This window comes from Macaca nemestrina, chromosome 4, assembly GCF_043159975.1.
Source record: "Macaca nemestrina isolate mMacNem1 chromosome 4, mMacNem.hap1, whole genome shotgun sequence".
In the NCBI taxonomy this organism is placed as follows: domain Eukaryota; kingdom Metazoa; phylum Chordata; class Mammalia; order Primates; family Cercopithecidae; genus Macaca; species Macaca nemestrina.
In genome coordinates, this window is record NC_092128.1 from 9,000,037 (window position 1) to 9,026,095 (window position 26,059).

Here is a 26,059-nt window from a genome sequence, read left to right on the forward strand (position 1 = left end):
GTGCCTGACGGTGTACATTTGACAGACAAAGAAACAGAGGCCTGAGAGGAAAAGTGATTTTAAAAGTCACAAGTGGTAGAAGAACATTAAATTGGCTTTTTTCTCTGTGGCCTTTTTGTAGCTGCCAGGTGGAGAAAAGTGACTCTCCAAGTCCCAGGCAGGGATCCTTGCAGCAGACAGTGGATGTGGCAGTTGGAGTGGTGCTGTCCCTGATGGAGGGTGTTGAGAGACGCGGGCCTCCCGATATCATGAGGGCCCCCTCTGCAGCTCTGTAGGTGCCCACTGTGCCTTCTGGAGCCTAGGAACTGGAGAATTCCAGGTGGGAGCCCCTAGGCTGTAAAATCAGCCCCTTCCCCCAACACCAGGCGGGGAGGCCAGGCCTGCCTGCTTTCACAGCTCACTCGGAGAACCAGTCTGCCCCACCCGGCCCCACTCGTCTGCTTGTGGCCTCTGGAGAACCCGCTCCTACCCCAACCCCCACCCCATCCCTTCACTGCTCCTGGAGACACCTCACTGCTGGATGTGGGACTTTTGGAGTTCCTCGTCCCAAGGAAATTGGTATTTTAAACAGAGACAACAGGAAGGGAATACTGGAAAGACAAACGAGTCCATAAGGCAGATGTTGAGTTCCCACACATTGACACCAGCACCCCAGGTGCTCATGACCAACCCCACCTGTGCCTCCACTCAAAGCACATCAACACTGCCCTGCTCTCCAGCCCCTGCTGTCACCTGCCAGAGCTCCCAGTGTTCATCTCCTCTGCAGACCAAAGAGAAATGGGGACACTTGGTGAAGACCATGTTTTTCAAAAGCAAAATCAATAATATGCCTGAGGATGTCTCCCATATTTTTAGCAGCATTTTCTAGGTAAGCTGAACCAAAATAGAAAGGAAAAGAACACAGCTAGGGGATGGGGGTGGACACAGACACAGGCAATACCACCTCAAACCTGCCGTGTCTCAACAGGGAAGCTAAGGCCCAAAGGGCTCCCAGAGGCCTCCATTCTCTGCTCTGCCACTGTAGTTTGAGCTTAGGCACTTCACTTCTGTAGTTTCGTGCACACACACCCCCCTCCTGTCTCCCCCAAGGTTCCCCATCACCCCATTCTTAGGGGCTGCGGTGAGCACGATGGAGTGCCAATATGGAAATACCCTGCAAACACAGCCTTGCTTCATGCTTCCTCATACAGGCAGCGCAGTGGCTGGCACAGGGATCACCACTATCCTGACAGGTCCACGTGGCAGCTGGACTCTGGACCTTAACAAAGACCTGGAACACCCACAACCAAGGCGTCCTGGAGAACAGCAGACCCTGCTCCCGTGTGGGTAGACGCGTAGCTCATGGCTCCTGTAGAGCATGGGTAGACGTGTAGTTCAGGTGAACCCTGTCCCAGACTCTGCACTGTAGTCACTCTGGGGCACAACAGGTGGACAAACAGATCACCCCATGGGCCTCCTCAGGGCAGCTCCAGACCCTGCTCCCCTCATCCTCCAGCTCCTCCTGTGGGGCTGCGTCCCCAGGGCTTCCTCACTCAGTAGGGCAACCATCTCCCCCTTGAAAAGCCTCTCCCATCTCCCCAGGACTGGACATCAGTCTGATCTCTCTCTCTAAAGCACCTTATGCTGATCCCAGATTTGGAATTTAGCACACTTTTGTTTTCCCCACCAGGTTATGAACTTCAAAGGGCAGGGACTATTTTAGCGTCTCTGTGTCCCACACATCCAGCGTATAATAGGTCCTCAGTCAATGTCTGTTTAATGAACGTATGCTCCTCTGCAAGCTACTGATAGCTAAGGCTGCGCAGAGAGAAAAGATGGCCCTAAGGGTTTGGAGGAGAAGGAGTGCTGATGCAATGTGAGGAATGAGGAGGTACAGGCAAAGCTGCCGCCCCAGCCACAACTGTGAGGGCTGAGTGGCTCTGCAGACACCTGGATGAAGATGTGAGGCTCAGCGTGAGGCCTCATCTGCTCCAAAGTTCTCTTTCCTTGGAATTAAAACCCAGTATGTGACCTATGACATCAATTCAAACCCTTAAACTTGCAGCAGGCCTGCTTCACACTGGGGATGGTTAATTCTTTGTGTGGGTTAAGCTAAACAAGGGAAAACCCTTTTTTCCCTTTCCATGGGCACAATTGCTCTGCAAGTAACCACTCTAGTTTATTAAAACAACAATAGCTACCATTTATTGAGTGATTGCTGTGTGCCAGGCACTATACCCCCATGCTTTACATAAGTTACTTGCCCAAGGACCTATGGTTTAAATGACAAAGCCAGAATTGAACCCCAGAACTATCTGGCTCTCACCTAGGTGGTGAGCTGAGGGGAGAAGGTGAAGGGAAAAGAAACAATGTTTCTAGTTTCTTATCAATAGGAGTGTCATCCTATCATCCCTGGGGCTGTGCTGCCCAGTAGCTACCTGGGGCTATTTAAATTAATTAAAATTGAATAAAGTTCAGTTTCTCAGCCGCACCAGCCACATTTAAATTCTCAATAGCCATATGTGGCTAGTGGCTATGGTCTGGACAGCACAGAAATAGAGCGCTGTCATCATCTCGAAAAGTTCTCTGTTGAACAGCCTGTTTAGGACACCTCCTCCAAACCCAGTCAACCCAAGAGGCTGTTCTCTTTTTAGCCTAAGGGATAACTTAAGGGAGTCCCTCTCTCACTGCCCCTGCCACAATCCAGGAAGAACAGTGATAGTGAGAACACGCTATTTTTGGCCCCAATACTCCTCCTCCTGCCTAAAGGCCAAAGATATTTCTTTACCAAATTCAAACCACTTAAAAATAATAACAAAAGGTTTCAGGAGCATCCCCCACTCCCACCAGTTTCCCTCTGCCAAGTCCCTGAGGGGCCTATGCTATTGCATGGCTGAGCGGCCGCCTCTGGTCACTGCAGTCTACCCTCTGTCAGGCACCTCCCCTGGGGCTGGGCAGTGGGGCACCAAACCCTCTCAATGAGGCTGACCGCCTTACCGGACGACTTGAAGCACGTGTCCCTTGCCAAAAAACAACCATTTTCTGAGAACTTACACCATTTTTCTTAGCTCCAGACTTGCTCCTAACAAAGAAATACAAGGATGACGTAGGCAGTTCCAGAAGCCCCAACATCACGAAGCTCACCTGGCTCCCCATGCCAGCCACTGCACTGTCTGTACGAAGCAGCGTGGCTGCGTTTGCAGGATGTTTCCACATCTGTGACCACGTGGCCACAGATCCCCACTGCAGACCTGCACTTACCTGGCCTTGGACAGGATACAAAGCTCTGCACTTACCTGGCCATAGACCTGATCTAAATCCTTTTAAGTCTTGATTTGTTTACTCATGGCTGTTTTCTGTTCCCTTGGCAACCACCTTAATCTCAGCATGCTCCAGAGTATTTTGGATTGTAACCCACTAGGATAACAAACCTGACCGTCTTGTCTTGGACTTAATGACAATGCCTCCTCCTAAATATCCTGTGACCCAGGTTTATCATTTTAAAATGAAAGAGAACGAAAACTGAGGAGGACAGTACCACCCCATCCTTGCAGAAGGCTGCAGTGTGACAGCAGAAGCAGCTTGTGCTAACAGGAGGCCTGGGATCTCTGTCAATTTGCAACAGGACCTGGTGGACAGGTCACACTATCCCCACCCCCACCCTCCTTTCCCATGTATTACTGCCCTGCCTGACTCATGGTACGATTAAATGAGATAATGGATTAGAAAGCCTTGCTAAGAGAGCTGGGGCTGGGAACCATTTTTTAAAGAGTTGAACATAAAAAAAAAAAAAAAAGAAAAAAGAGTTGAACATAAAGGTCCCAAGTCGCCGGGCGCGGTGGCTCAAGCCTGTAATCCCAGCACTTTGGGAGGCCGAGGCGGGTGGATCACGAGGTCAGGAGATCGAGACTATCCTGGCTAACATGGTGAAACCCCGTCTCTACTAAAAATACAAAAAACTAGCCGGGCGTGGTGGCGGGCGCCTGTAGTCTCAGCTACTTGGGAGGCTGAGGCGGGAGAATGGCGTGAACCCGGGAGGCGGAGCTTGCAGTGAGCCGAGACCACGCCACTGCACTCCAGCCTGGGAGACACAGCGAGACTCCGTCTCAAAAAAATAAAAAAAAATAAAAAAAAATAAAGGTCCCAAGTCCTGTGCGTATCAAAATTATTTTCCACGAAGGTCCTTGAGCTCTTCAAGGGTAGGGGCTGTGTCATGGGCAGCATCCCAGAATGATACCTGGCACACAGCAGGCTTGTTTAATGAATGAATGCTGTGAAGTCCCGGCCTGGTCAGTGAGTCATATACCTCAGTCATTCTTTGCCTGAGGGATTTGACCCTGTCCCCTTTGTGACCCAAAGCACCCATTTGTGGGAGGTTCAGTCACCTGGGATCAGCGAGCAGGCATTCTCATGAATTGGTGCTGGAGAAAAAAGCTGCAATTAGGCCTCATTTTTTTTAACCCCAAGTCCTACCAGCAAAGCTATTTGACTTTTTTGATCATTAAACAAGCCACTTATGGAAAATAACACGTTCTGTTGTAAAGATGCTCCTGCAGGACTGATCTTGTCAGCATCTGCTCACATGTGCCCTCGGGCACCTGATTCACAGGGACCCAGTGTTTCTCTAACCCAGGAATGAAAGACAGGACTCAGTGAGGCCTGAAGTGGGTGGGCTTGCTCAACGTGATTTCAGAATTTGGCAAGTGGCAGAGAGAAAAAAGCAAATGACTCCTGAACCGCCCCCCTGGTTAAAGCAGGGTTTGAGGAGCTGCAAGGCAGTCAAGCACTCCCTGGTGCAGTGCAGGGTGGAAGGGGAGTTCCAGGAGAGAGGCAGGACATGAGAGTCAGGGGAGCCCCTAGGGCTGGTGTCAGGTGGAGGGTGCCCAGGAAAACCCTTCTGGTTTGGTTTCCTGTGGTCCTAAGTGCTGAATGCTCAAGCAGGTGGTAGCAACCCTGGCGTACAACACCCCGTGTGATTTCACACTGCATGGTTTGTGATCAAAGAACTGCTCGGGGATGCAGCAGCCCTGGCCGAGTGCTAACCATCATCGGCACTGTTACCCTGGTAAGCCGTAACAGTCAGGGTGGCCCTCCTGGTCCACCCATCACCTTCATATGTCCTTCCGTAGATCTACAACTGGAGTTTTTTCCAGATATAGAGGATTAAAGAACAGTGACCAGAAGCCAGGCTGAACGGTGGCAGCTCCCAGAAGATGACACTTCCCTGCATACAGAGAAGGATCTGGGCTGTGAGAAGTGGGCAGGTGTACTTCTTCCTTCTCCAGAGCCATGGTGGGGTGGTTTCTTCCTCCTACCTCCCAGCTACCCAACCCTGGCACCCCAACACCCATCACCACCCTCTCCAATTCCCTCCTCTCCTCTGGGAAGATACCATCTGCGGCCACAGCCTGGGCTGGAGCCCTGGGCTCTTCTGTCAGCACCAGGGGCTCAGACAACCCTGCTTTGGAAGTGTGTAAGGGGTGACCTCTTGGGGCAGGAGGCCGAGGAGGGTTTGTGGGAAGAGACACTAAACTGACTTGGAGGGGAAGAAGGAAAACACCCCTGGCGAGATCTGGGCATGGGGAGTGCTGTGCTCCTAGCCTTGGGCAAATGGATCTCTGAGCACACACAGACCCGGGCTTCAGCTTCAGCCAGGGTGGTTCAGAAAGGCAAGTGAGACCATGTGGAATATTCCATCCATTTTCTCTTCTGCAACACCAGACTGATAAGGATCCAAGCCAGTCAAGTCAGCCAGCCCACTTCAGACATGCCCCAGACAGGAGTGGGAGCAGCGTGTCTGGCTCTCTCCTGCACAGCTACCTCCTCAGGTAGCCAAGCCTCAGCAGAGCCCACCCGGCTCGTGCCTGCCTGACCATCACACGCATACCAGTTCTACAGTCGGGCCCAACCACACACACACCTTGGGCAGGGGGCAGGCAGGGATGGAGAAGGACATAAAACCACTCACTCCTTCCAAAAATATTTATTGGATTCCTACGACGTGCCAGCTCTGGCCCTAGTGCTGGGAATATGCTTGGCTCTCCCTCGCCACAGCTTCTGGCTTCCATCCTTGGTATCACCGAGTCTTGGCAAGTCTCCTACAGGGGCAGCCCCTGGCCATCCTGAAGCGTGGGCAGGACCGGCTGGTGCTGCAGCTGACTAGTCCAGACCTCAGCCACTTCACACCAGGAGACTTTCCCAGCGTCCCCAACAGGCCCCTCACTCGCTGCTTGAAGCCTGGGGTCCAACCTCTGAAGAGGGTGGTCACATCCGGGCCCGCAGTGAGGAACTCGGATCTTCCCTCCTCCTCCTCCCTCAACCCACGCTGGGACCTTTCCCAGCACCCTCTTGGGCCCTTCTAGAACTATTCTCAGCCCTTCAGCGCCTTGAGGAATCTACCGGTCCTGCTATGGGGAGTTCTAAGAGCCAGCAATCCTGGCCACACCCACTCCCCACACACACCCCACAAACATCCCCCGCACCACCACGGGTCCGCTGAGGTCCCGTCCACTAGCGCGCCTCCTCCTTGGGGCTGCATGCAGGGGCCGCGCGATGTACACGCTGGTGCTTGAGCAGATGCTGCTTCTGGCTGAAGCCGCGGCCGCAGGCGGGACACAGGTAGGGCCGCTCGCCTGTGTGGTTGCGCCGGTGCCGCGTCAGATTGGGCTTCTGGCTGAAGCGGCGGCCGCACTCGGGGCACGGGTAGGGCCGCTCGCCAGTGTGGATGCGCTGGTGGATGGTGAGCGCCGACCACCACGAGAAGCTCTTGCCGCACTCGTTGCAGATGAACTGGCGCGGCTCGCCAGGCCCGGTGAGGCCCGCGCGTCCCCGGCCCCACAGCGCGTCCCGGGCCCCTGGGGACCGTTGGGAGCTCCGCGGCCGCGCGGCCAAGCCTGGGATGGCCTCGGCCTGCAGCTGGTCGCCCGGTTCCCCGGCCGGAACGGCGGGCTCAGCGGCAGCGTGGGCGCGCTGGTGGGCGCGCAGTGCGGCGCGGCTGCGGCAGCTTTTACCGCAGCTGGGGCAGGGCGCGGCCTGGGCGCCAGGCAGGTGCGTGCGCAGGTGCTTGAGCAGGTGCTGCTTCTGGCGGAAGCCGCGGCCGCAGTGCGGGCAGGGGTGCGGGCGCTCGCCCGTGTGGTTGCGCAGGTGCCTTGTCAGGTTGGGCTTCTGGCTGAAGCGGCGGCCGCACTCGGGGCACGCATAGGGCCGCTCGCCAGTGTGGATGCGCTGGTGGATGTTCAGCGACGACCACCAGGTGAAGCTCTTGCCACACTCGTTGCAGATGAACTGGCGCGGCTCACCCGGCCCCGAGGGGCCGGAGACCGCGGTCCGGGCCCCAGGCTGGCCCCACCAGCCCTGGCAGAGCCCCAGCCAGGCCCACTCGGGGCGCCCCCGCGGCGGCCCCGGCCGCAGGCGACAGGCCCTGCGCGCCGCCGCGTCCCGAAGCAGCTCGTGCAGGCCGGCGCGGGAGCCCTGGCGGTCCCGGGCGTGCGCGCGCTGGTGGATGCGGAGGCCCACCTGGTGACGGAAGCAACGCTCGCACTCGGGGCACGAGTGGGTGGCGGGCCGGGAGTGGGTCTTCTGGTGCTTCAGCAGGTGCTGCTTCTGGCTGAAGCGCCGCGCGCACTCGGGGCAGCAGAAGGGTCGCTCACCAGTGTGGTGCCGCTGGTGGCGCGCCAGGTTCGGCTTCTGGCTGAAGCTCTTGCCACACTTGCCGCAGAGGTACGGCTTCTCCCCGGTGTGGGTGCGCTGGTGGATTTTCAGGGACGACCACCAGCTGAACCTCTTCCCGCAGTCCAGGCACACAAAGTGACCCTCGCCGGCGGAAAGCGAGGGGCTCAGGGGACCGGAGGCTGCCCCGGGAGCCCGGCCTGCCAGCCCCGCATCATGCTCAGTGGGAGGGGCCCACCTTGGACTCCCAGACTCCTCCTGTCCCCCCAGGGCTCGAGGCCGCCCCATGGTCTGGCATGGCGGGAGGCCCGGGTGCTGCTGGAAGATGTTCTCCTTGTCCTTCTCCGCAAGCATAACCTGCGGTGCCAGTATCTGCAGCAGCCGCTCCGGCTTCTCCTGCTTGACCTTCATCACCAGCCCAGCTCCTGCCAGAGGCAAGCAGGAGAGAGGAGGGAGAAAGGTCACTGCTGCTCCGCTAGGTGGGATGGAGAGAAGGAGCGAGAGGGAAGGGGTGTGGGAAGGCAGAGAAGGGCTGAAAAGAGAGCACGAGAAAAGGCAGAAGGGAAAGATTTTAAAACGAACAGAAGAAAACAGGGGCAAGAGAAGAAAAAAGAGTAAGGAAGGCAGAAAGGACAACAAGGGCAGGTTAAGATATAGAAAGGAGTGAAGGAGAAAAATACAAGAAAGGAATCATAAATGAATTACTCGGGTGCCCAGGTCACAGGATCCCTGAGACGCTGGCTGCTCTACCTTCTCCACCCTGAGGCCCAGGAGATGCAGAGAAGGTTAAAGAAACCAATCCAGTGAAATCTGCTGACCCAAGGGGCAAGGAGAAAGTGGCCAAGCTGCAAAACATACCATTATTTTTCTAAGAGGATCCATGTGCTGGAAGCTTTCTAAGCAAAGGCATGCCCAGTCCTCAGTGGTCAGGGAGACCAAACCCTGGGTCACTGCATCACAGTCTATACCGGCAGGGCCCCTGCTCCAAGGCAGAAGCCATGGTGGGGGAACACTTCACCTGCTGGGACCTTGGCTGTCTGGCAATTCATCTTCCTTCAACAAAACCAAGAACAAGAAAGTAGGCCAGAAAGAAAGACCTCAGCATCCAAAAGAGGTGTCGCCTTGCCTTTGTGTTAAACCTAATCCACTTTGCTCTCGAGGGTCCCACACCCACTGCTCCCAGCCCACATCTTGGGCCATACACAAGTCTACAGAGGCAGTTTGTTTTCCTAGCTCAGAATAAGAAGCCATAAGGAAACCGTTTGCCACAGACACTAAAGAATGCTTACTGTGTGATTCCATTTATGTGAAGAGGAGAAGCCGGCAAAATGAAACCAAGAGTTAGAAGTCAGGATAATGCCCTATTACAGAGGGCACTGTGGGTGGAAGGCAGCATGGGCTCTGAGGTTCTGGCAATGTTCTCCATTGATGTGGGTGCTAGTTACAGGGGAATGTGTGCTGTACAAGAATTTATAGAGCTTGTGATCTATGCACATTTCCAAAAAGGTTTACATGTAATAAAAAGTAGGTGGAATAAAACAGCTGTGAACAAAGAAAAGAGAAAAATCTTTAAACAGATGTCAATGCTACAAAGACAACAAAATAACCCCAAAGGAGGTAGAAGAACAGCATTAATAAAGATAAAAACAGATTATAGATAAGGGACATGTAGCTGCAAAAAGGATTCTGAAAATCCCCAAATACTATATATGGACTTTATATAAATAAATTTGAAAATCTATATAAAATAGAAGATTTTGCAAGAAAACGTAAATTAAAACTGACCCAAGAGTAGGTGGAAAATCTGACGACATAAACGACTAAAAGAGCCTGAGAACATCTCAGTCTACCTCAAAAATGGGTAACAGGCTCTGTAACTGTATAAACAGGTGCTGCTAAAGCCTCAAGGGAAGGACCATGTACACCTTATATAAACTACTACAATGAATAGGAGCAAAGGGAAAGAGAAATCTACAAGGTTAGCATAACTCCAGTATCAACCCAAGACAAGAATGGAGGTGGGCAAAAGGTTTATCATTCTTTGAACAGAGACACAAACATTAGCAAAGGAAGTTCAGGGGTATTAAAATAATAACATACCCTAACCTTGCTGAGATTTTCCCCAGGAAAGCAAACATGGCCCAATATAATTTATAACGTTACCTTATTAAAAGTGAAAAAACTCCCAATAGATGTGAAAAAGTCATACGATAAAATTGAACATTATTTCTAGAGGAAAGGTTCGAAGGAGGGAGAAGGTAGAGGAGGAGGAAGATGAGAGGGAGGGAGGAGGGTAGGAGAGAGAGGGAGGGAGAGAGAGACAGAGAGAGAGAGAGAGAGAGAGAGAGAGAGAAGAAAGCTCCTAGCAAACTAAGAATAGAGGAAACTAAGTTGACAAAGAATCAAAGAATGTACTCTAGAAATTACAGCAAACATTATAACCAAAGGCAAAAGATTAGAAGCCCATTACAGTCAGCAACAACATGCAATGCTCACCATCCCTGAAATCAGTTGGCTGTCCTTGAGGAACTAGCCAAGGCAGAGGGGAAAACAAAGAGAAATGCATCAACACGGGAAAGGAGAGGAAACTGCCATTTGCTTATGATTATTAACAACCTGGAATGTGCAAGGGAATCCACTGAGAAATAGAAATAAGAGTTCAGCAAGATTGCCTGGTACAAAACCATACAAAAATCACTTTTTTAAAAATGTCAACACAAGTAACTAGGAATATACCTAATAAACATGCAAAACTTATATAAAGAAAACTTTTAAACTTTACTAAAGAGATAAAACTAAATGAAAGGAGCAATATATCATATTCTTAGATGAGGAGCTAAGATGTTCTTCACTCTGAAATAATGTTTAAATTCAGTGTAATCTGATTTAAGTAAATTGTAACATATATCATCTATACAAATTGCCCAGAAAATCCTAAAAATGAACAAAGACGACTTTGGCTTATATGACATTAAAAGCAAAAATGCTACTACCCTACACATATGAATGGCTAGAATTGAATAGAATAGAATGAATGGCTGGGCACGGTGGCTCATGTGTGTAATCCCAGCACTTTGGGAGGCCGAGGCGGGTGGATCACCTGAGGTCAGGAATTCAAGACCAGCCTGGCCAACATGGTGAAACCCCATCTCTACTAAAAATACAAAAAATTAGCCAGGGGTGGTGGCAGGCACCTGTAATCCCAGCTACTCAGAAGGCTGAGGGAGGAGAATCACTTGAACCCGGCAGCAAGCTGAGATCACACCATTGCTCTACAGCCTGGGCAACAAGAGCAAAACTCTGTCTCAAAAAAAATAAAAATCAAATCAAATAAATGAGAGTGGCTAGAATCCAGATCACTGGCATGTGCATACAGTGAGGCTGAGCAGCAACAGGGGCTCGTTCCTTCCTGGTGGAAATGCGAAGTGCTGCCACCACTCTGGAAGGCAGTTCAGCAGTTTCTTACAAAGCTAAATACAGGCTTACCATCCAATCCAGCAGTCGCTTTCCTAGGTATTTACCCAAAAGAGCTGAAAACCTCTGTCCATACAAAAAACTACACATGGATTTTTATAGCTTTATTCCTAAATGCCAGAACTTGGCAGTAACCACAATGTCCTTCAATGGGTGAATGGATAACTCGCATGATGGAATATTCGTCAACAATAAAAAGAAATAAGCTATGAAGTCAAAAAAGCCATGGAGGTACCCTACATGCAAACTTCTAGGTGAAAGACACCAATGTAAAAGGCTACACACTGTATGACTCCAAATATATGACATTCTGGAAAGGGCAAAACTACAGAGAGAATTGAAAAACCAGTGGTAGCCCGGGGTTGGAGGGCAGGGAGAGATGAACAGGTAGAGCACAGGGGACTTGGGGGGCAGTGAAATATTCTGTATGATGCTCTAATAGTGATACAGGACATTATGCCTTTGGCAAAACCCATGTAAGGTACAAGATCGAGAGAACCCTACTGTCAATTATAGACTTCAGGTAATAAAAATGTATCTATATTGGTTCATCAGTTATAATAAATGTACCACACGAATGCAAAATGTTAATAATAGGAGAAACTGGAGCTAAGGTATAGGAGAACTCTACTTTCTTCACAATTTTTCTGTAAAGCTAAAACTGCTCTAAAATATAAAGTCTAGGTTAGACACAGTGGCTCTTGCCTGTAACCCCAGCACTTTGGGACGCTAAGGCAAGAGGATTGCCTAAGTGCAGGAGTTGAAGACCAGCCTAGGCAACATAGTAACACCTGTCTATATAAAAAATTTATTAAATTAGCTGGGTGTGGTGGTGCACACCTGTAGTCCCAGCTACTCTGGAGGCTGAGGTGGGAGGACTGCTTGAGTCCAGGAGGCTGAGGCTGCAGTGAGCCCTGATCGTGCCACTGTACTGCGAGAGAGAGAGAGAGTGAGTGAGCGAGGGAGCGACAGAGAGAAAGAGAGAGAGAGATCCATTTGGGAAAAAAAGAAAATAAAACCCAACTCTTGACTGACACCGTTGTTATTGTTACTGGCATGGCTGTTCCATGGTGGGCTTGGTGACTTAAGGCTGCAAGTCAGATTCTCATCCACAAAAAATAGAAGTAAAAATGCTAAATACAATCATTACAATAATGTACAGTACACATCATAGATAAATAGGCCAATGGAACAGAACCATTTGATACATGATACAAGAGACATTCCAAGTCAATGGAAAAAGGCTATTCATTGACTTAGAAACAACCCTCTCTTTGGGGAAAATATTTAAGTTAGATTCTCAGTGCAGATTGCTTATAAAAATCAGTTCCAGATGGACTTAAGTGCCAGCTTAAAAAAGAAAATGGAAGTATTCGAAGAATTGGGAGAATTTGCTTAGAATCCAGAGATAATTAAAAGCCTTCTTAAACAGGATACAAAAGATAAAAACTAAATTTAAAACATCTGTATGACAAAAGATACCATAAACATAAGTCCAACAGAAATGCAAATTTTGGCCAGATGCAGTGGTTCACGCCATTAATCCCAACAATTTGGGAGGCTGAGGCGGGAGAATCACCTGAGGTCAGGAGTTCAAGACCAGCCTGGCCAACATGGTGAAACCCCGTCTCTACTAAAAATCCAAAAAAATTAGCTGGGTGTGGTGGTGCGTGCCTGCAATCCCAGCTATTCAGGAGGCTTAGGCAGGAAAATCACTTGAACCAGGGAGGCAGAGGTTGCAGTGAGATGATATTGCACCACCGCACTCCAGCCTGGGCAACAAAAGCAAAAACTCTATCTCAAAAAAAAGAAGAAGAAAAAAGAAATGGGAATTTAGAGCAGCATTTTCCCATAGAACCTTCTGCAATAGTGGAAACAGTTTACATCTGAGCTCTTAAGCCACATATGTTTACTGAGCACTTGAAATGTGACTAGTGCAATTAAGAAATGACATTTTTAATTGTATTTAAGTTAATTAATTAATATTTATTTATTTATTTTTGAGACAGAGTTACCCTTAGTCACCCAGGCTAGAGTGCAATGGCGCGATCTTGGCTCACTGCAGCCTCTACTTCTGAGGTTCAAGCGATTCTCCTGCCTCAGCCTCCCAAGTAGCTGGGATTACATGCGCCCGCCACCATGCCCAGCTAATTTTTGTATTTTTAGTAGAGATGGGGTTTCACCATGTTGGCCAGGGTGGTCTCAAACTCCTGACCTCAGGTGATCCACCCAACTCGGCCTCCCAAAGTGCTGGGATTTCAGGCGTGAGCCACCGCGCCTGGCCATACTTAAGTTGATTTAAACCTAAACTTAAACTAGAAGAGTTCTATATGACTAGGCCATGTGCTAGACAGTGCAAGTCCAGGAAAAAATATGTGCAGATATAGAACAAATGCTTAGTATCCAGACTATAAAACAGACTCCTGATAAAAAGAAGTTCTGGGCCGGGCGCGGTGGCTCAAGCCTGTAATCCCAGCACTTTGGGAGGCCGAGACGGGTGGATCACGAGGTCAGGAGATCGAGACCATCCTGGCTAACCCAGTGAAACCCCGTCTCTACTAAAAAAAATACAAAAAAAACTAGCCGGGCAAAGTGGCCGGCGCCTGTAGTCCCAGCTACTCAGGAGGCTGAGGCAGGAGAATGGCGTGAACCCGGGGAGGCGGAGCTTGCAGTGAGCTGAGATCCGGCCACTGCAATCCAGCCTGGGTGACAGAGCGAGACTCCGTCTCAAAAAAAAAAAAAAAAAAGAAGTTCAACCCCACTAGTCATCAACAAAATGCAAACTAAAAGTGTAGCATCTTTCAACCCCTCATACCAACAAAAATTTAAAAAATCAATAATACCTCTACTTTACAATATGCGTGGACACTACACAGAAGAACTAGTATACACATGGGTAATCTGAGAGCATAAACTGGGGCAGAATTTGTGGAGGACAATCTGACAGTGTTTATTAAAATTAGAAGTGTGGAGAGCCTTCTGGCCCTTTCCTGCCAGCAATTCCATCCCACGTGTTCACCTAAGAAATACTGACATACGAGTGTAAAGAGGAATGTCCAGGAATATTCACTGAAGTGTTCTTTGTAATTAGCAAACAATGAAAAATAACTTAATTATCCTAAAAAATAGTTCCCTTCATAATATGGAATACTATGCATCGACTAAAAAGAATGGAAAAGAACTATGTATGCCAATATGAAAAGATTCTCAAAACATTTTAAGAGAAAGCAAAAAACAAGTTGAAAAACCATATGAATCATCTGATTGAATTCATAAAAAATTAAACCATTCAGCCGGGCGCGGTGGCTCAAGCCTGTAATCCTAGCACTTTGGGAGGTCGAGACGGGTGGATCACAAGGTCAGGAGATCGAGACCATCCTGGCTAACATGGTGAAACCCCGTCTCTACTAAAAAATAACAAAAAACTAGCCGGGCGATGTGGCGGACGCCTGTAGTCCCAGATACTCGGGAGGCTGAGGCAGGAGAATGGCGTGAACCCGGGAGGCGGAGCTTGCAGTGAGCTGAGATCCGGCCACTGCACTCCAGCCTGGGCGACAGAGCAAGACTCCGTCTCAAAAAAAAAAAAAAAAAAAAAAAAAAAAAAATTAAACCATATGTCTCTACAAATGCACACAGGGATGATCCAGGATGAGTTACACCAATCTGAGACTGGTGGTTGCGCTGTGTCCATCAGGTGGCTGATGGCTGGTTCCCCCTCAGCCCTCTCCAGCCAGAAAGATGACTGCGGGCCAGAAAGCCCCAGGATGCCAGGACAGTGCCGTCACATCCACCTGCCAAAGGACCCCTGGCAGACATAAATGATTGGGTTGGGTGAGGTGCTAAGCCCAGCAGCATCCCTGGAGGCCCTGGAGCTGAGGTGGAGTGTGCTGGGGCTCCAGCATCCCCAGGCACACTCCCGAGGGTTCAGGTATCCATATGAAGAGCGCAGGCCACTGGCCTGCCCGTGGAGAGTCCTGAAATAATGGCACCACTCCTCAGTCATCATGAAAAGAATCATGTTTTAGGTTTTAATGGTTCCGATAAAATTAAAAGGTGCAAAGCACAGATTATTGCTTAATGAGTACAGTTTCCCAGGTGATGAAAATGTTCTGGAAATAGATGGCGGTGAAGGCTAAACACTGAATGTACTAATGCCACTGAACCGTACACTTAAAAATGGTTACAATGGTGAATATCATGCATATTTTGCCACAATAAAACACACACACACACACAAATAAAAATTAAAAGTTGCTTAAAAGGGGTAAGCTGTCAATTGTCTGAAAAACAGGGTCCTCCAAATGAGTGGTTCCCTCAGTCTGGCCAGAGGCCAGTCCCCACACGCCTCCGTGTCTCCAGGAGTCTAGGCTAGTGTTTTCCAAACTCTTCCCTAAAACCACAGGGTTCCCCAGAAGCTGCCATAGAGAGGAGAGAGGGCCCCGGCTGACTCCACAGCTCACATCAACCAGAGCAACCTCACAGTGACTCAGGATCCCATGTATGAGTCTGTGTAGGGAAAGAGCCTTCTATGACACGCTGCGCTCTAAGTTCCACTGGAATTTCCAAAACACACGTGCAGCTAGGGTGCTCCTGTCACGCACCTGGCTCCTCAGACAGGCACGCAGGTGCATGGCTAGGCTCCCTGAGGGTCTGTGTCCACATACCACACTGCCACGCTTTGCACTTGTGGCCACATTTCTCCTTCACCCCACTGCCTGATTTTTGTCTCAGTCTTGGGTCTCCTGACATGATATTCCTGGGAGGGGAGGCGGTTCTTCCCACAGGGGCAATGAGGCAGGGGCCCTGAGGTCTATGGGGCAATTCTCCGGGAGTGGAGAGGGAGGTAAAGAAACCCGAGTCACACTGTGCCGAAGGGCAGGGCTCCCAAGGGTGCCCGGCGTGCTCTGGACTCAACCCTGCTGAGGGGCCTAGAGCCCTTCTGCAGCCGGGCCATACGCCACTGCAGCCAGGCCACACACCACATGCGACAGGGCACGCCAGAAAGGGCTGCAAGTGCTACTCACAGACGCCAGGGGCTGCTCCACCTCAGGCACAGGGATGCTGGGCAGGGGCTCCAGTCAAAAGCACATGACTGTGCGGGGAAATTTTCCACTGGCAGCGTGTATTTCATCACAACCAGCTCTAAGCGGCTTGGCCAATAAGGACCCTGAACTCTGAGTGACCTCCAGGAAGCATAAATGGACTGAACTGAAGACACTGTCCTGACTCATGAGCCACAGCTTTGTTCCAACTGTCCTACCTAGAGTGCCAGCTTTCCATGCCTAATTAGTATAACCCCACAAACTCCCTGTTCTAGCGTGTAAATAACACCTCAATTTCTACAAGGCATGGGTGCACATGTGTCCCCTTGCCAGGCAAGTTAATGGACCAGGCTTTGTCATTTTTTGAGCTCCCATAGCCTCTGTCATTGTTCCATTCTTTGACATGGCTGTCCAAGCCCTGGTCCCCACCCTCAAATTCTGCATCAATAGGATGTACTAGCTACTGGCTGAGGGCGTTGGCTTGCGCCTGGCTTCAGAAAAGATGAGGGCACGCGACCTCAGCGGAGGAGACCCTGGCTCCCCTGCCTCCTCTCTCTTCTCTCTTACCTGTGCGGTCACCAGCCAGGCCACCCTCCATCCCTGGAGGCCTCCCAGCATCAACACCGGCTATGTCCCTTTCCTGTCATCTGTCAGAAAGAGAAGCAGAAGAAAGAGAATGGGCCTGTGGGACAAGGACAGAACTCAGGGTCCCCAGCCCCCCTCCCATCCCATAAAGCACTCTCTTTTCCAAAGAGCTTTTCTATCCATAGCCACATTCGACGTGGGCAGGGGCTCTTTCATTGTACGCATACCTGCTGAGAAAGTAAAAGAGCCCTAATTCCCATTTTACGAAAAAGGAAACTGAGACCATGAAGGACCCCTGATGTGCCCAGAGTCATGGAGGTGATGAACGGCAGAGCTGGACAAAATCCCAGGTCTTCTAACACCCACACCAGAGCCCACACCCTCAACATCCGCAGGGCAGCGTGTGATGGACGCCACACCTGAGAAGCAGGAGCCTGGAGTAAGGTTAGAGATATGTCTGCAACTGACCACGAGGAACGCACCTGGAAGGCAGAACGGCCCTACATGTTTCCTCAGTCACCAGCCCCCTCTTTCAAAGTCCTCATCCATGTTCTAGCACAAACCCCTCTGGGGAGCTTCGGAGCCAGCCGTCTCCATACAAGAACACACACGGTCAACTGGGCATTGCAAAGCCCATGCCCCATTCGCTGATCTAGGATTCATCTTTTTTTTGTTTTGTTTTTTTTGAGATGGAGTCTTGCTCTGTCTCCCAGGCTGCAGTGCAGTGGCAAGATCTCGGCTCACTGCAAGCTCCGCCTCCCAGGTTCACACCATTTTCCTGCCTCAGCCTCCCAAGTAGCTGGGATGACAGGCGCCCGCCACCACGCCCAGCTAATTTTTTGTATTTTTAGTAGAGATGGGGTTTCACCATATTGGCCAGGCCGGTCTCGAACTCCTGACCTTGTGATCCACCCACCTCGGCCTACCAAAGTGCTGGGATTACAGGCGTGAGCCACCGTGCCGGCCCCTGGCGCTTCTATATACAGTCACCAGCCTAACTCCACTTCCCGTTTGCTCTCTAACATTTTTGCCACCCGAAGTGATCTTAACTTGTCTGTTCCCCACCACACCAAGGCCAGGAGCTCTTCATGCTTGCCACCGGATTCTCAGGGCCCAGAGCAGAGGGCATACAGAGGGCCTGTAACAAACGCAGGTGGCAGGAATGTGCTGCTCCACCTGGCCAGGAGCTGTGCAGCCTGAAGACTCCTCCTTCTCGCTGGGGGCGCGCCTCTCCTAAGGACAGGGATGTGGTCCCGTGCGCCTGTACCCCCTAGCAGAGCAAAGACGTGGCTGCCCCACGGAGATGCGCAGCTCGTCCTTCCTGCTGCCTCAAGGGAGGGGCTCTTCCAGATTTCAGTCAGCCCTTCCTCCCAGGCACCCTGGTTCGGCCACCCTCACAGAAACACCCACCCAGGCCCCAAGAGCCTCGCAGAGACCCAGCCTACCTCTCCCAGGTCCCCTTCAGAGCCCAGACACTGGGGAGCACACACCCAGACTGGGGATCTGGACCCTGACAAGAGACATGGGGGGAGGGGTGAATATGAATCTAGAAAATGCAGAAAGTCATTTTCCCTCGTACAAAGAGAGGAAGAGACACCCCCTTTTTCAAGAGCAGTTTAGAAACTTCTAATTAATAAGCTCTATCTCTGTCTTTTTGAGATGTATGTGATTTTTTTTTTTATTTTTTATTTTTGCAGTAAATGCTCCTCAAGTAGAAATAAATCTTTTTAAAAGTTAAATAAGGCTGGGCGCGGTGGTTCATGCCTGTAAACCCAGCACTTTGGGAGGCTGAGGTGGGTAGATCACCTGAGGTCAGGAGTTTGAGACAAGCCTGGCCAACGTGGGGAAACCCTGTCTCTATTAAAAATATAAAACTTAGCTGGGCATAGTGGCACACGCCTGTAATCCCAGCTACTCGGGAAGCTGAGTCAGGAAAATTGTTTGAACTCAGGAGGCAGAGGTTACAGTGAGCCGAGATTGTGACAGAGTGAGACTCTGTCTCAAAAAAAAAGCTAAATAAGCCTTCTGCCAACATTACAACCCAGGACTGTCTTTCCCAAGGTCCTGGGGGCCACTTCTTTGAAATTTAAAGATCAAGGAAGACACTACCCCTGCCTCCCAGTCTCCATGGGAGGGTAGGAGCCTAACTTCAGCAGGCGCCTGGCTCCAAATCACAAACCTATCTCCTGTCATAAAAATATGAGAACTTTATTTTTGCTGTGGGTAAAGGCAATTAGCTAACACAGATGGTCACTCCAATTACCACGTGAATTTAGGATGACCTGCGTGTGACAAATGGTAATGTCCAGTCCTCTTGCTGGAGGGCTGGTGGCTGTTTACCCTTGGAACACGTCTGTAACGGGCTGCACGCGCTGGCTATATGCAGGCTGAGAGCTCCCGTCTTTGCAGTCACTCAGGGGATTGTCTGTGGTGCGCACCACATTCTGGTTTCATGCACATTCAATCTTTTAAAAACTGTTTTTCTCTTCTACTTTTGCAAAGAGCTTTTCTGGGTTTGCAAGCGATTTTGTTTTCACTTCTATTTCCCCTACAGGGGTCTGTAAGCATGCCTACTCTGGTTTCTTACCGACACTCGAAACTGCTTGTGGTGCAGGGAAAAGGTGAGCAGTGGGGAAGGGGGCTGGAGGGGCCCCTGGTGGGGCTCTGATGGGTGCTGGGGGCTCCTCCCTCCCATGCCACCCTCCTCCCTCAGGGCCACTCTGTGAGCTTCTGCATGCCACATCTTGGGAAACCTCTCACCAACTGGACTTAGCATCCACCTAAAGAGGCGCAAAGGGGCTAGTGGACAGAGAAGCCACCTTGGTAAGGGGAACTCAGACTGAGGAGGGCAGAGCCCAGGCCAGAAATTCAGGAGGACAGAAGGATGGGCCTGGGTCTACACAAAGTGAGACCTCCAAGGCAAATCAAAGACAGTCCTCCTTCACCCACCCTGCCTCCCAAGAGGTATTAGGACCTAACAGCCACTCCGGGTAGTAGCAGGCCTTCCACTGTCCAGGACCTCCCAGAGCAGCTCCTGCCTCAAGCCTCAGTGCCTCTGCCTCGGGCCATACCAGGGCTCGAGGGGAAGCAGCTTGTGGCTTACATAAGAACAGAAGTGGAGACAGAAGGAAGAGGACCCAAGAGGAAGAAGTGAGAAATTCAAGGGGGAAACAGAAGACAGGAATAAGGGGAGGCCAAGTCTTTGGGGACCCGCCTCTACCTGTGTGCTCAGGTGGGCTATGTCTGGGAAACGGCACAGCAGGTGTCCTACAGACAAAATCCAGGAAAGCCCTCCATGTGACACATTCTAGGCTGGCCAGACACCACATGTCTCCACCCTAAGCTTCTCTCCTATTCTGCCTTTCGCTCTGCTCTGCGCATGGCAGGCCCCTCCTAACCCACCATCCTGACATGTCCTCAGCCACCTGGAGACACCCAGGAGCCAGGTGAGCAGGCTGCCCAGCAAAGCCCCCCGGCTGGAAGACAGGCATCAATGGCCAGACGCGCCATCTGCCACCAGTGCCCACACCGAGTCTTGGAAGGCCGCTTCGTCTATCGCACAAGGGACCCTGGACCCCTACCGGACCACCTTTCTTCTCTGCTGCCCTTCGGGCTCTGAGGGGAGCAGGACACACAGGGGCCCTTCCCACACCTGGCTCTGGCCCGGCCCTCCCCGCACCAGGTCAGGCTGCAGTTCAGTAAGAGCCCGACAGTGGGCAGGCCTCAGCCTGGGCCCAGCTGCCATGACAACTGAGGACCAACCACACAAAGAGGGGATTGAGCTAGCAGCAGGTGGAGAGGCCCGGGGCAGGGGGAGGCAACAAAGGAGCTTTGGTTGTGGCAGAGACTTGGGGGCGGGGAGGCCAGACAGCAGCTGGGGGAGGAGAAAGGCCACAGGCCAGAAAGAGGCAAGGTCGTCCCCATCGCCGCCCCTGGAACCTCCCACCAGCCCAGCACAGCTCTCACAGCCTCAGCGCCCCAGGTCGGGCAGTCAGAAGCAGACCATGCCGCAGGTATCATCTGCTGCCAGTGGAGCGCGAGCAGGATCCACCACCAGGCGCTAAGGCTTTGGTGGGTGGGGGCAGCTCCCCAAACCCCAGCCAAAGGCCCAGTATCAGGCCCTTCTCAGCCCTGAGGTCCCAGCAGGTCCTCACTTGCTGGGCACTGCTCAGCTGGTCTTCTGTAGGAGACCTCCACAGAAACTGGCCTCCCCAGTCCCAGCCCATGCCCAGCCAATGCCTCCCTGCCCATGCTGCCCCCTTCTATGGCCTCGTCCTTCCCAACTCCACCTGGTCCCCAGAGCCTCCCTGCCCTCTCCCCCAGCCCATTCCTGCTATGTCCTCACCTAGTTCTCTCTCCCTGTGAGACCCCCTCACTCAAGTCAGCCCCAGGGAACGGGGGCTTGCTCCCATGCCTGCACATCCCTCACATGTAGAAGGTGTGTAATGTGTATTCAATGAATGTAAGAATGAGTGAATGAAACAATGGAGGACTCAAGAGGTGGCTCCTCAGGCTCCAGTCTTCTGTCACTATCAAGAAATCCCTCAGGACCAGGCAATGGTATTCTCTGCCTGATTTCAGTTAACAGCAGATGGTTTTAATTTAAATATATGACCAAAGGGACATGAGAAACTGATGTAAACCACACACAAACATACCCAGATACAATCATATCTAAATACAGCTAAGTAAACAAAAGTTCAAAGACACAAAACTACATGAGAACACCTGCAAAACTGTCTATGCAAATAGAGAATGTGAGATATTTTTTTAAACTCACAGACACACCTACAGATCCACAGACACACAAATATGCCACTGTGAACCAGGTCAGCACAAATCATTGCACAGCACACCTACAAACACAGAAATGCAAAGTCACCCACGACACAAGTATCCTTGTACACCCATGGCCATCCTATCACGCCCACTTGCTCCAAGGGAAAGAACTCAGAGAGGTAGAAACAGAAGCAACATACCCTCATCGAGCCAGGAGGCTGGGCCGCGAGTCACCATTGGATGACCTGTGCCGGGTGGCATAGGTCAGCAGGAGCTGCAGCTGGCTGGAGAGGCGTTACAGCAAGACAGAAAGCCCTAGAGACAATGAGCCTGTGTCCAGCAAGCCTGGTGCAGCCTGAGATCCTCCAGGGCCTGGCCTGTGGGCTCTGGCCCAAGGGGATGCAACGGGTCCTCTCCCCTTCAGTCAGCTTTGGGTGACCTGAGCCGCCACCTGGCTGGCTCCTCAGCCCTAGTCTCCCCCTCGAAGCCCACTGCCTGAGGCTGGCAGGGATGGCCTTCTCAAGGCCACCCTTCCTGGTTTCTCCCCTCAGGACCCCATGTCTTAGTCAGGAGTCCCAAGTCCCAGCCCACCCATCACTGAGCCGCTGCTAGTCCCTGGCCAGTCATTGTAGGGCTTTGAGCTCAGGTTCCTGATGGCACGGGTGAATGGAAATACCTGCTCTCTGAGTTTGGGAGGAGTACCACAGGGCAGCAAGCCTGAGCTGGATGCACCGGGCAGTGTCTGTACAAGCCTCTCTGCCACTGTCCCCACTGCTGCTCACTCTTCCTAAGCCATTACTCCTTCCAGCCACTTGGGAATCTCAGAGGCCCCCAGCGCCACACAGGAGCCTCCACACTCCACCCCGCAGGAGGAAGAGGGTTTGCCACGGCTCTGGTTGTGGCACTGTCTGTAAAGCCCTCCACTTACCAGGGCAGTTCCGCATGCCCCTCCCAGAGGTCCCAGCCCAAACGAGGTGGGCATCCCCTCCCCCACCTGGAGGCCTCCATCCCCACATCCAGCATCAGCCTCCCACCACAACTCCCCTGTCCCACCCACCATGACCCACCCTGCTCCTCTCCAACTTCCCGGATCCCACTCAGCACAAGGCCACCCCCACTGTGACCACTCTCCCAACCCTGACCCTTCCCCTCTTTCTACTCCACCATCTCCAGACCTCAGTCTCTCAAACACCCCAGTCCTCAATCTGGGGAGGGAACAGAGGAGGGGAGCCAGGGGAAAGGGCAGGCCGCCATCCCACCCAAAGAGCAGGCCATAGTGGAAAAGGCCGTTGAAAAGCTCCAGAGAGGGACTGAGATTGGGTTTGCTTCTGGTTAGCCACGTGATCCCAGGCAAACCACTTTCCTTTTCTGGGCCTCAGTTTCCCCACCTAAAAATGGAAATAACACTTGCTCGTGGTATAGAATGGTTATATTGAGTGGGGCAGGGGCGGTGGGGGGAGGGATGGCGGGATGCGAACAGTGTGAGAGGACTCTCAGAGACATTCCCAAGGTGCAAGACAAATTCGATTTAGGTCATTGCTGTTGCCATCACCCGCTCCCCATTCAGGGTTATAAGAACTGCACCTCAGGGTATGAACAGCCAGCCAGGTTTCATGGCTTTAGTTTGCTCCTGTCAACATTCCCAGGAGACCTGATCTGCATGCAGCCAGGTCACTTGCCTTATCCACTCTGCCTGCCCACCTCCCAGAGGTCCCCAATTCAACCCCAGCCATGATCCTGAGGTACCTCCTTCCAAGACTTCCTTCACCGGCCAGAGGTAAACACCCTTGCTGGAACTGTCCCACCCACACCTCCCCTGCCCCACAGCCCTGCCCCCTCCTCCTCAGCCACCTCCCTTCAGAGGCGAGAGCTGCACTTAACATTCCTCCGCCCCAAGTCTAATACTGAGGAACCTGTCAGGGCCTGGATCTGAGCTGAAGGTCGAGGACAAACCCAGCTGCTAACAGTCTCTGAACAGGTGTCACATTTTAATTAATAAACACATTTCCATCCCTTGCTGCATCCAAAAGACCTTGGAAAACGAAAGTGAGATGGAGCAGGGACCCCTTCAGGCACCTGCTGCGCCCTCCAATCATGAAAATAAAGGAAAATCTTGAGTTCTTTCCAGGGAAATTCCAGGCACCTAGCTGGTCCTGAGAAGTAAATGTGCAACCTGATAAAGTAATTGTAGCTAAAACAACAGCAAGGAAGTCCGACCACACGAGATGTGTGGTTGCCTATACAAACTAAAGGTAACATCTTAGAGTATGTCCTTGGGTTGTTTTTCAGAAACCCAGACCCCCACCAAATGGAATTGCTGGCACACACACCTCAGATAAGGGGGAACTGAGAATTCAACTCTGCTCATCTTTCCCCATTGCACCCCGACATGCCCCATGCTCTCGTGGCTCTTGAACTCACCATGTCCTCGCACCCTGTGACCAACGTTGGAAGGCCCTTGCTCAATTCTCCCCTTCCCAGTCCAGATTAGGGATCGCTTTGACCAGGAAGCCTTTTTGGACACACCAGGCTCAGTCAGGAGCCCCTTCTCTGTTTAACCTGTGCACCCAGGACCATCTACATGGAATCATCATCGTCATCAATATTTTGTTAGTCTGCACAAGACTACATGCATCTTAACACGGGGTCCTTCTCGCTCCCCTGCACCCAGTACAGGCCCCACACACAGTAATCCATTAATAAAAACTGTCACAAGGGAACACTTAAAGAAATTTCAGTACAAAACAGATTTGAAGCAAGGAAGCATGAAACCTTCAGCCTGAAAGGAGACAACTGCCATCTAATCTCTTCATTTTACAGATGAACATGGGAACAGTTGGCTGTGAAGCTTTGGACTGTCGTCGGCCTCCAGCCCCTGGGGCTCTGACCACACCCAGCCCCAGTTCAGATCATCTTGCTCAAAAGGCTGAAGGAGGCCCCATCTCCACACCTTCCACATGTAGATAGATATCCTCAACGTTCTTCACAGAGGGGATGCCCGCACCCACCCCACCGAATTCGCGGCTGCTGTGCCCATCTTCCTGGAGAGGAGTTCTCCGCCACACCCGACACCACCCCCTTCCAACTTCTGCGGTGCTTCCCTCTCACTTATCTCCACCCCCAATCCTTATCCCCGCTCGTTTAATCACACATTTATTGAGCACCTACTATGTGTCTGTCACTCTGCAGCGAGCACTGGGGTTCCCGCCCCCAGAAGCTGATCTATCAGGGAGACGGACAGGAACCGGGAACTCGGAACAACGGGACAGCCCAGGAGGGGCCGCCCGCGGGCGACCCCTCTACTCGCCACCGCGTCCTCCCTCCGTCCTCACTAGCCTCCCTCCCGACCTCGCTGCCCTGGCCTGGGGCCCTCCCCACCCTCGGCCGCGTGGGGGCAGGGGAAACGCTTGAGACCCGGGGCTCGGGGGACGCGCGGGCTCGGAGGACGCGCGGGGCTCGGGGCACCCCAGGTCCCCGCCCCATCACTCCGCCCCAGCCCGAGCCGGGCGGAGGCAGCACAGGAGGAGCGGGGCCGGGCGCTGGTCCATCCCTCGCACCGCCCCTCCCCGCCCGAAATGCAGAGGGACTCGGAGGGAGGCGACGGGGAAATAAATACCTTTGACTTTGTGGCTAAGGTTAACGGGAACTGCCACCCCGAGGGCGACTTGGGCACCGGGCTCCCGGCCCTGGCCATTCCCGGGGCAGGCGGGGCGGGTACGGGTGTCTAATTGGCTGGCGGGCCTGGCCATCCCCGGGGCCGCCCTGCCACCCCATTGGCTGCGCCGCTCAGATGACCCGGCAGGCCCTATCGGAGCAGCCCGCGGGGCGGCCCCTTTGTTCTCTGGAGCCAATAACCGAGGGGGGAGGGCTGACCTCGGCCCCAGTGGGCGCGCAAGGCCCGGGCGCCGTGAACGCTCTAGCAGCCGGCCGCGGGGTCGCTGGGCCCCGGGGAGGAGATCTCGGGAGTTCGGGCTCCAGATGGCTGGCGGCGTCCTGGCACCCCTGCCAGGCCCGGACTCAGACTGCGACCCCGTTGTAACGCCTGAACTCAGCGCACGTTCGCCGAGCGCCTCAGCGCACCGGACGCTGTTTCTCCCTGCTGGGGACCCATCAGGACCCGAACAGAAACCCCGGCTGAGGCTGTGGCTGCCCTCAAGCCGCGACAGCCCCACCGTAGGGTGTGATAACTTTTAGGGTTCACTACGAGGGACCTTAGAAATCATTATACTCGATATTTTCGTTTTCTGTTTTGGGGATGTGGTCTCGCTCTGTCCCCAGGGGCGCGATCATGGCTCAGTGCAGCCTCGAACCCTTGGCTCAGCCGATCCTCCCGCCGTGCTAATTTTTTTAATTTTTTGTAGAGACGGTGGTCTCGCCATGTTGCCCAGGCTGGTCTCGAACTCTTGGGTTTAAGTGACCCTGCGGCCTCGGCCTCCCAAAGTGCTGGGATTGCAGGCCCTCGCTCGGCCCAATCCCTTTGTTTTCTAGCTGAGGAACCGCTCTGAGGTTACGTTACTAGGTCGGGTTACTAG

At 52.4% G+C, this 26,059-nt stretch overlaps 1 protein-coding gene and 1 long non-coding RNA gene across 6 annotated transcripts; one reads left to right on the plus strand and one right to left on the minus strand.

The window, feature by feature from the left end:
• Nucleotides 1–5,947: 5,947 nt before the first annotated feature.
• Nucleotides 5,948–25,281, minus strand: LOC105475012 (zinc finger protein 775). 5 transcript variants are annotated; one of them, XM_071094263.1, is made up of 4 exons: nucleotides 25,144–25,274; nucleotides 21,728–21,842; nucleotides 16,731–16,810; nucleotides 5,948–8,072 (listed from the first exon to the last, which is right to left on the minus strand). In XM_071094263.1, exons 3-4 carry the CDS (start codon nucleotides 16,759–16,761, stop codon nucleotides 6,490–6,492), a joined length of 1,614 nt encoding a protein of 537 aa, XP_070950364.1. In that variant the 5' UTR covers nucleotides 16,762–16,810; nucleotides 21,728–21,842; nucleotides 25,144–25,274; the 3' UTR covers nucleotides 5,948–6,489. The 5 variants fall into 5 exon arrangements, with proteins under 5 accessions (XP_070950364.1, XP_070950365.1, XP_070950367.1 ...); XM_071094264.1 differs by having other exon boundaries at nucleotides 21,728–21,811; nucleotides 25,144–25,165; XM_071094266.1 differs by lacking the exons at nucleotides 21,728–21,842; nucleotides 25,144–25,274 and adding exons at nucleotides 8,506–8,700; nucleotides 24,696–24,898.
• On the plus strand, nucleotides 20,571–24,694 carry LOC139362690 (uncharacterized). Its single transcript, XR_011621864.1, has 2 exons — nucleotides 20,571–20,761; nucleotides 24,348–24,694. It is a non-coding gene; the product is annotated as an uncharacterized lncRNA (long non-coding RNA).
• Nucleotides 25,282–26,059: the final 778 nt, after the last annotated feature.

Excerpts from the sequence above, each read along its gene's own strand:
- LOC105475012 (XM_071094262.1), bottom strand. The coding sequence starts at position 16,761 with ATGGAGGGTGGCCTGGCTGGTGACCGCACAG. Across the intron at positions 8,073-16,730 it reads CCTGGCTGGTGACCGCACAG|GAGCTGGGCTGGTGATGAAG; the intron begins GTAAGAGAGAAG and ends TGCCTCTGGCAG.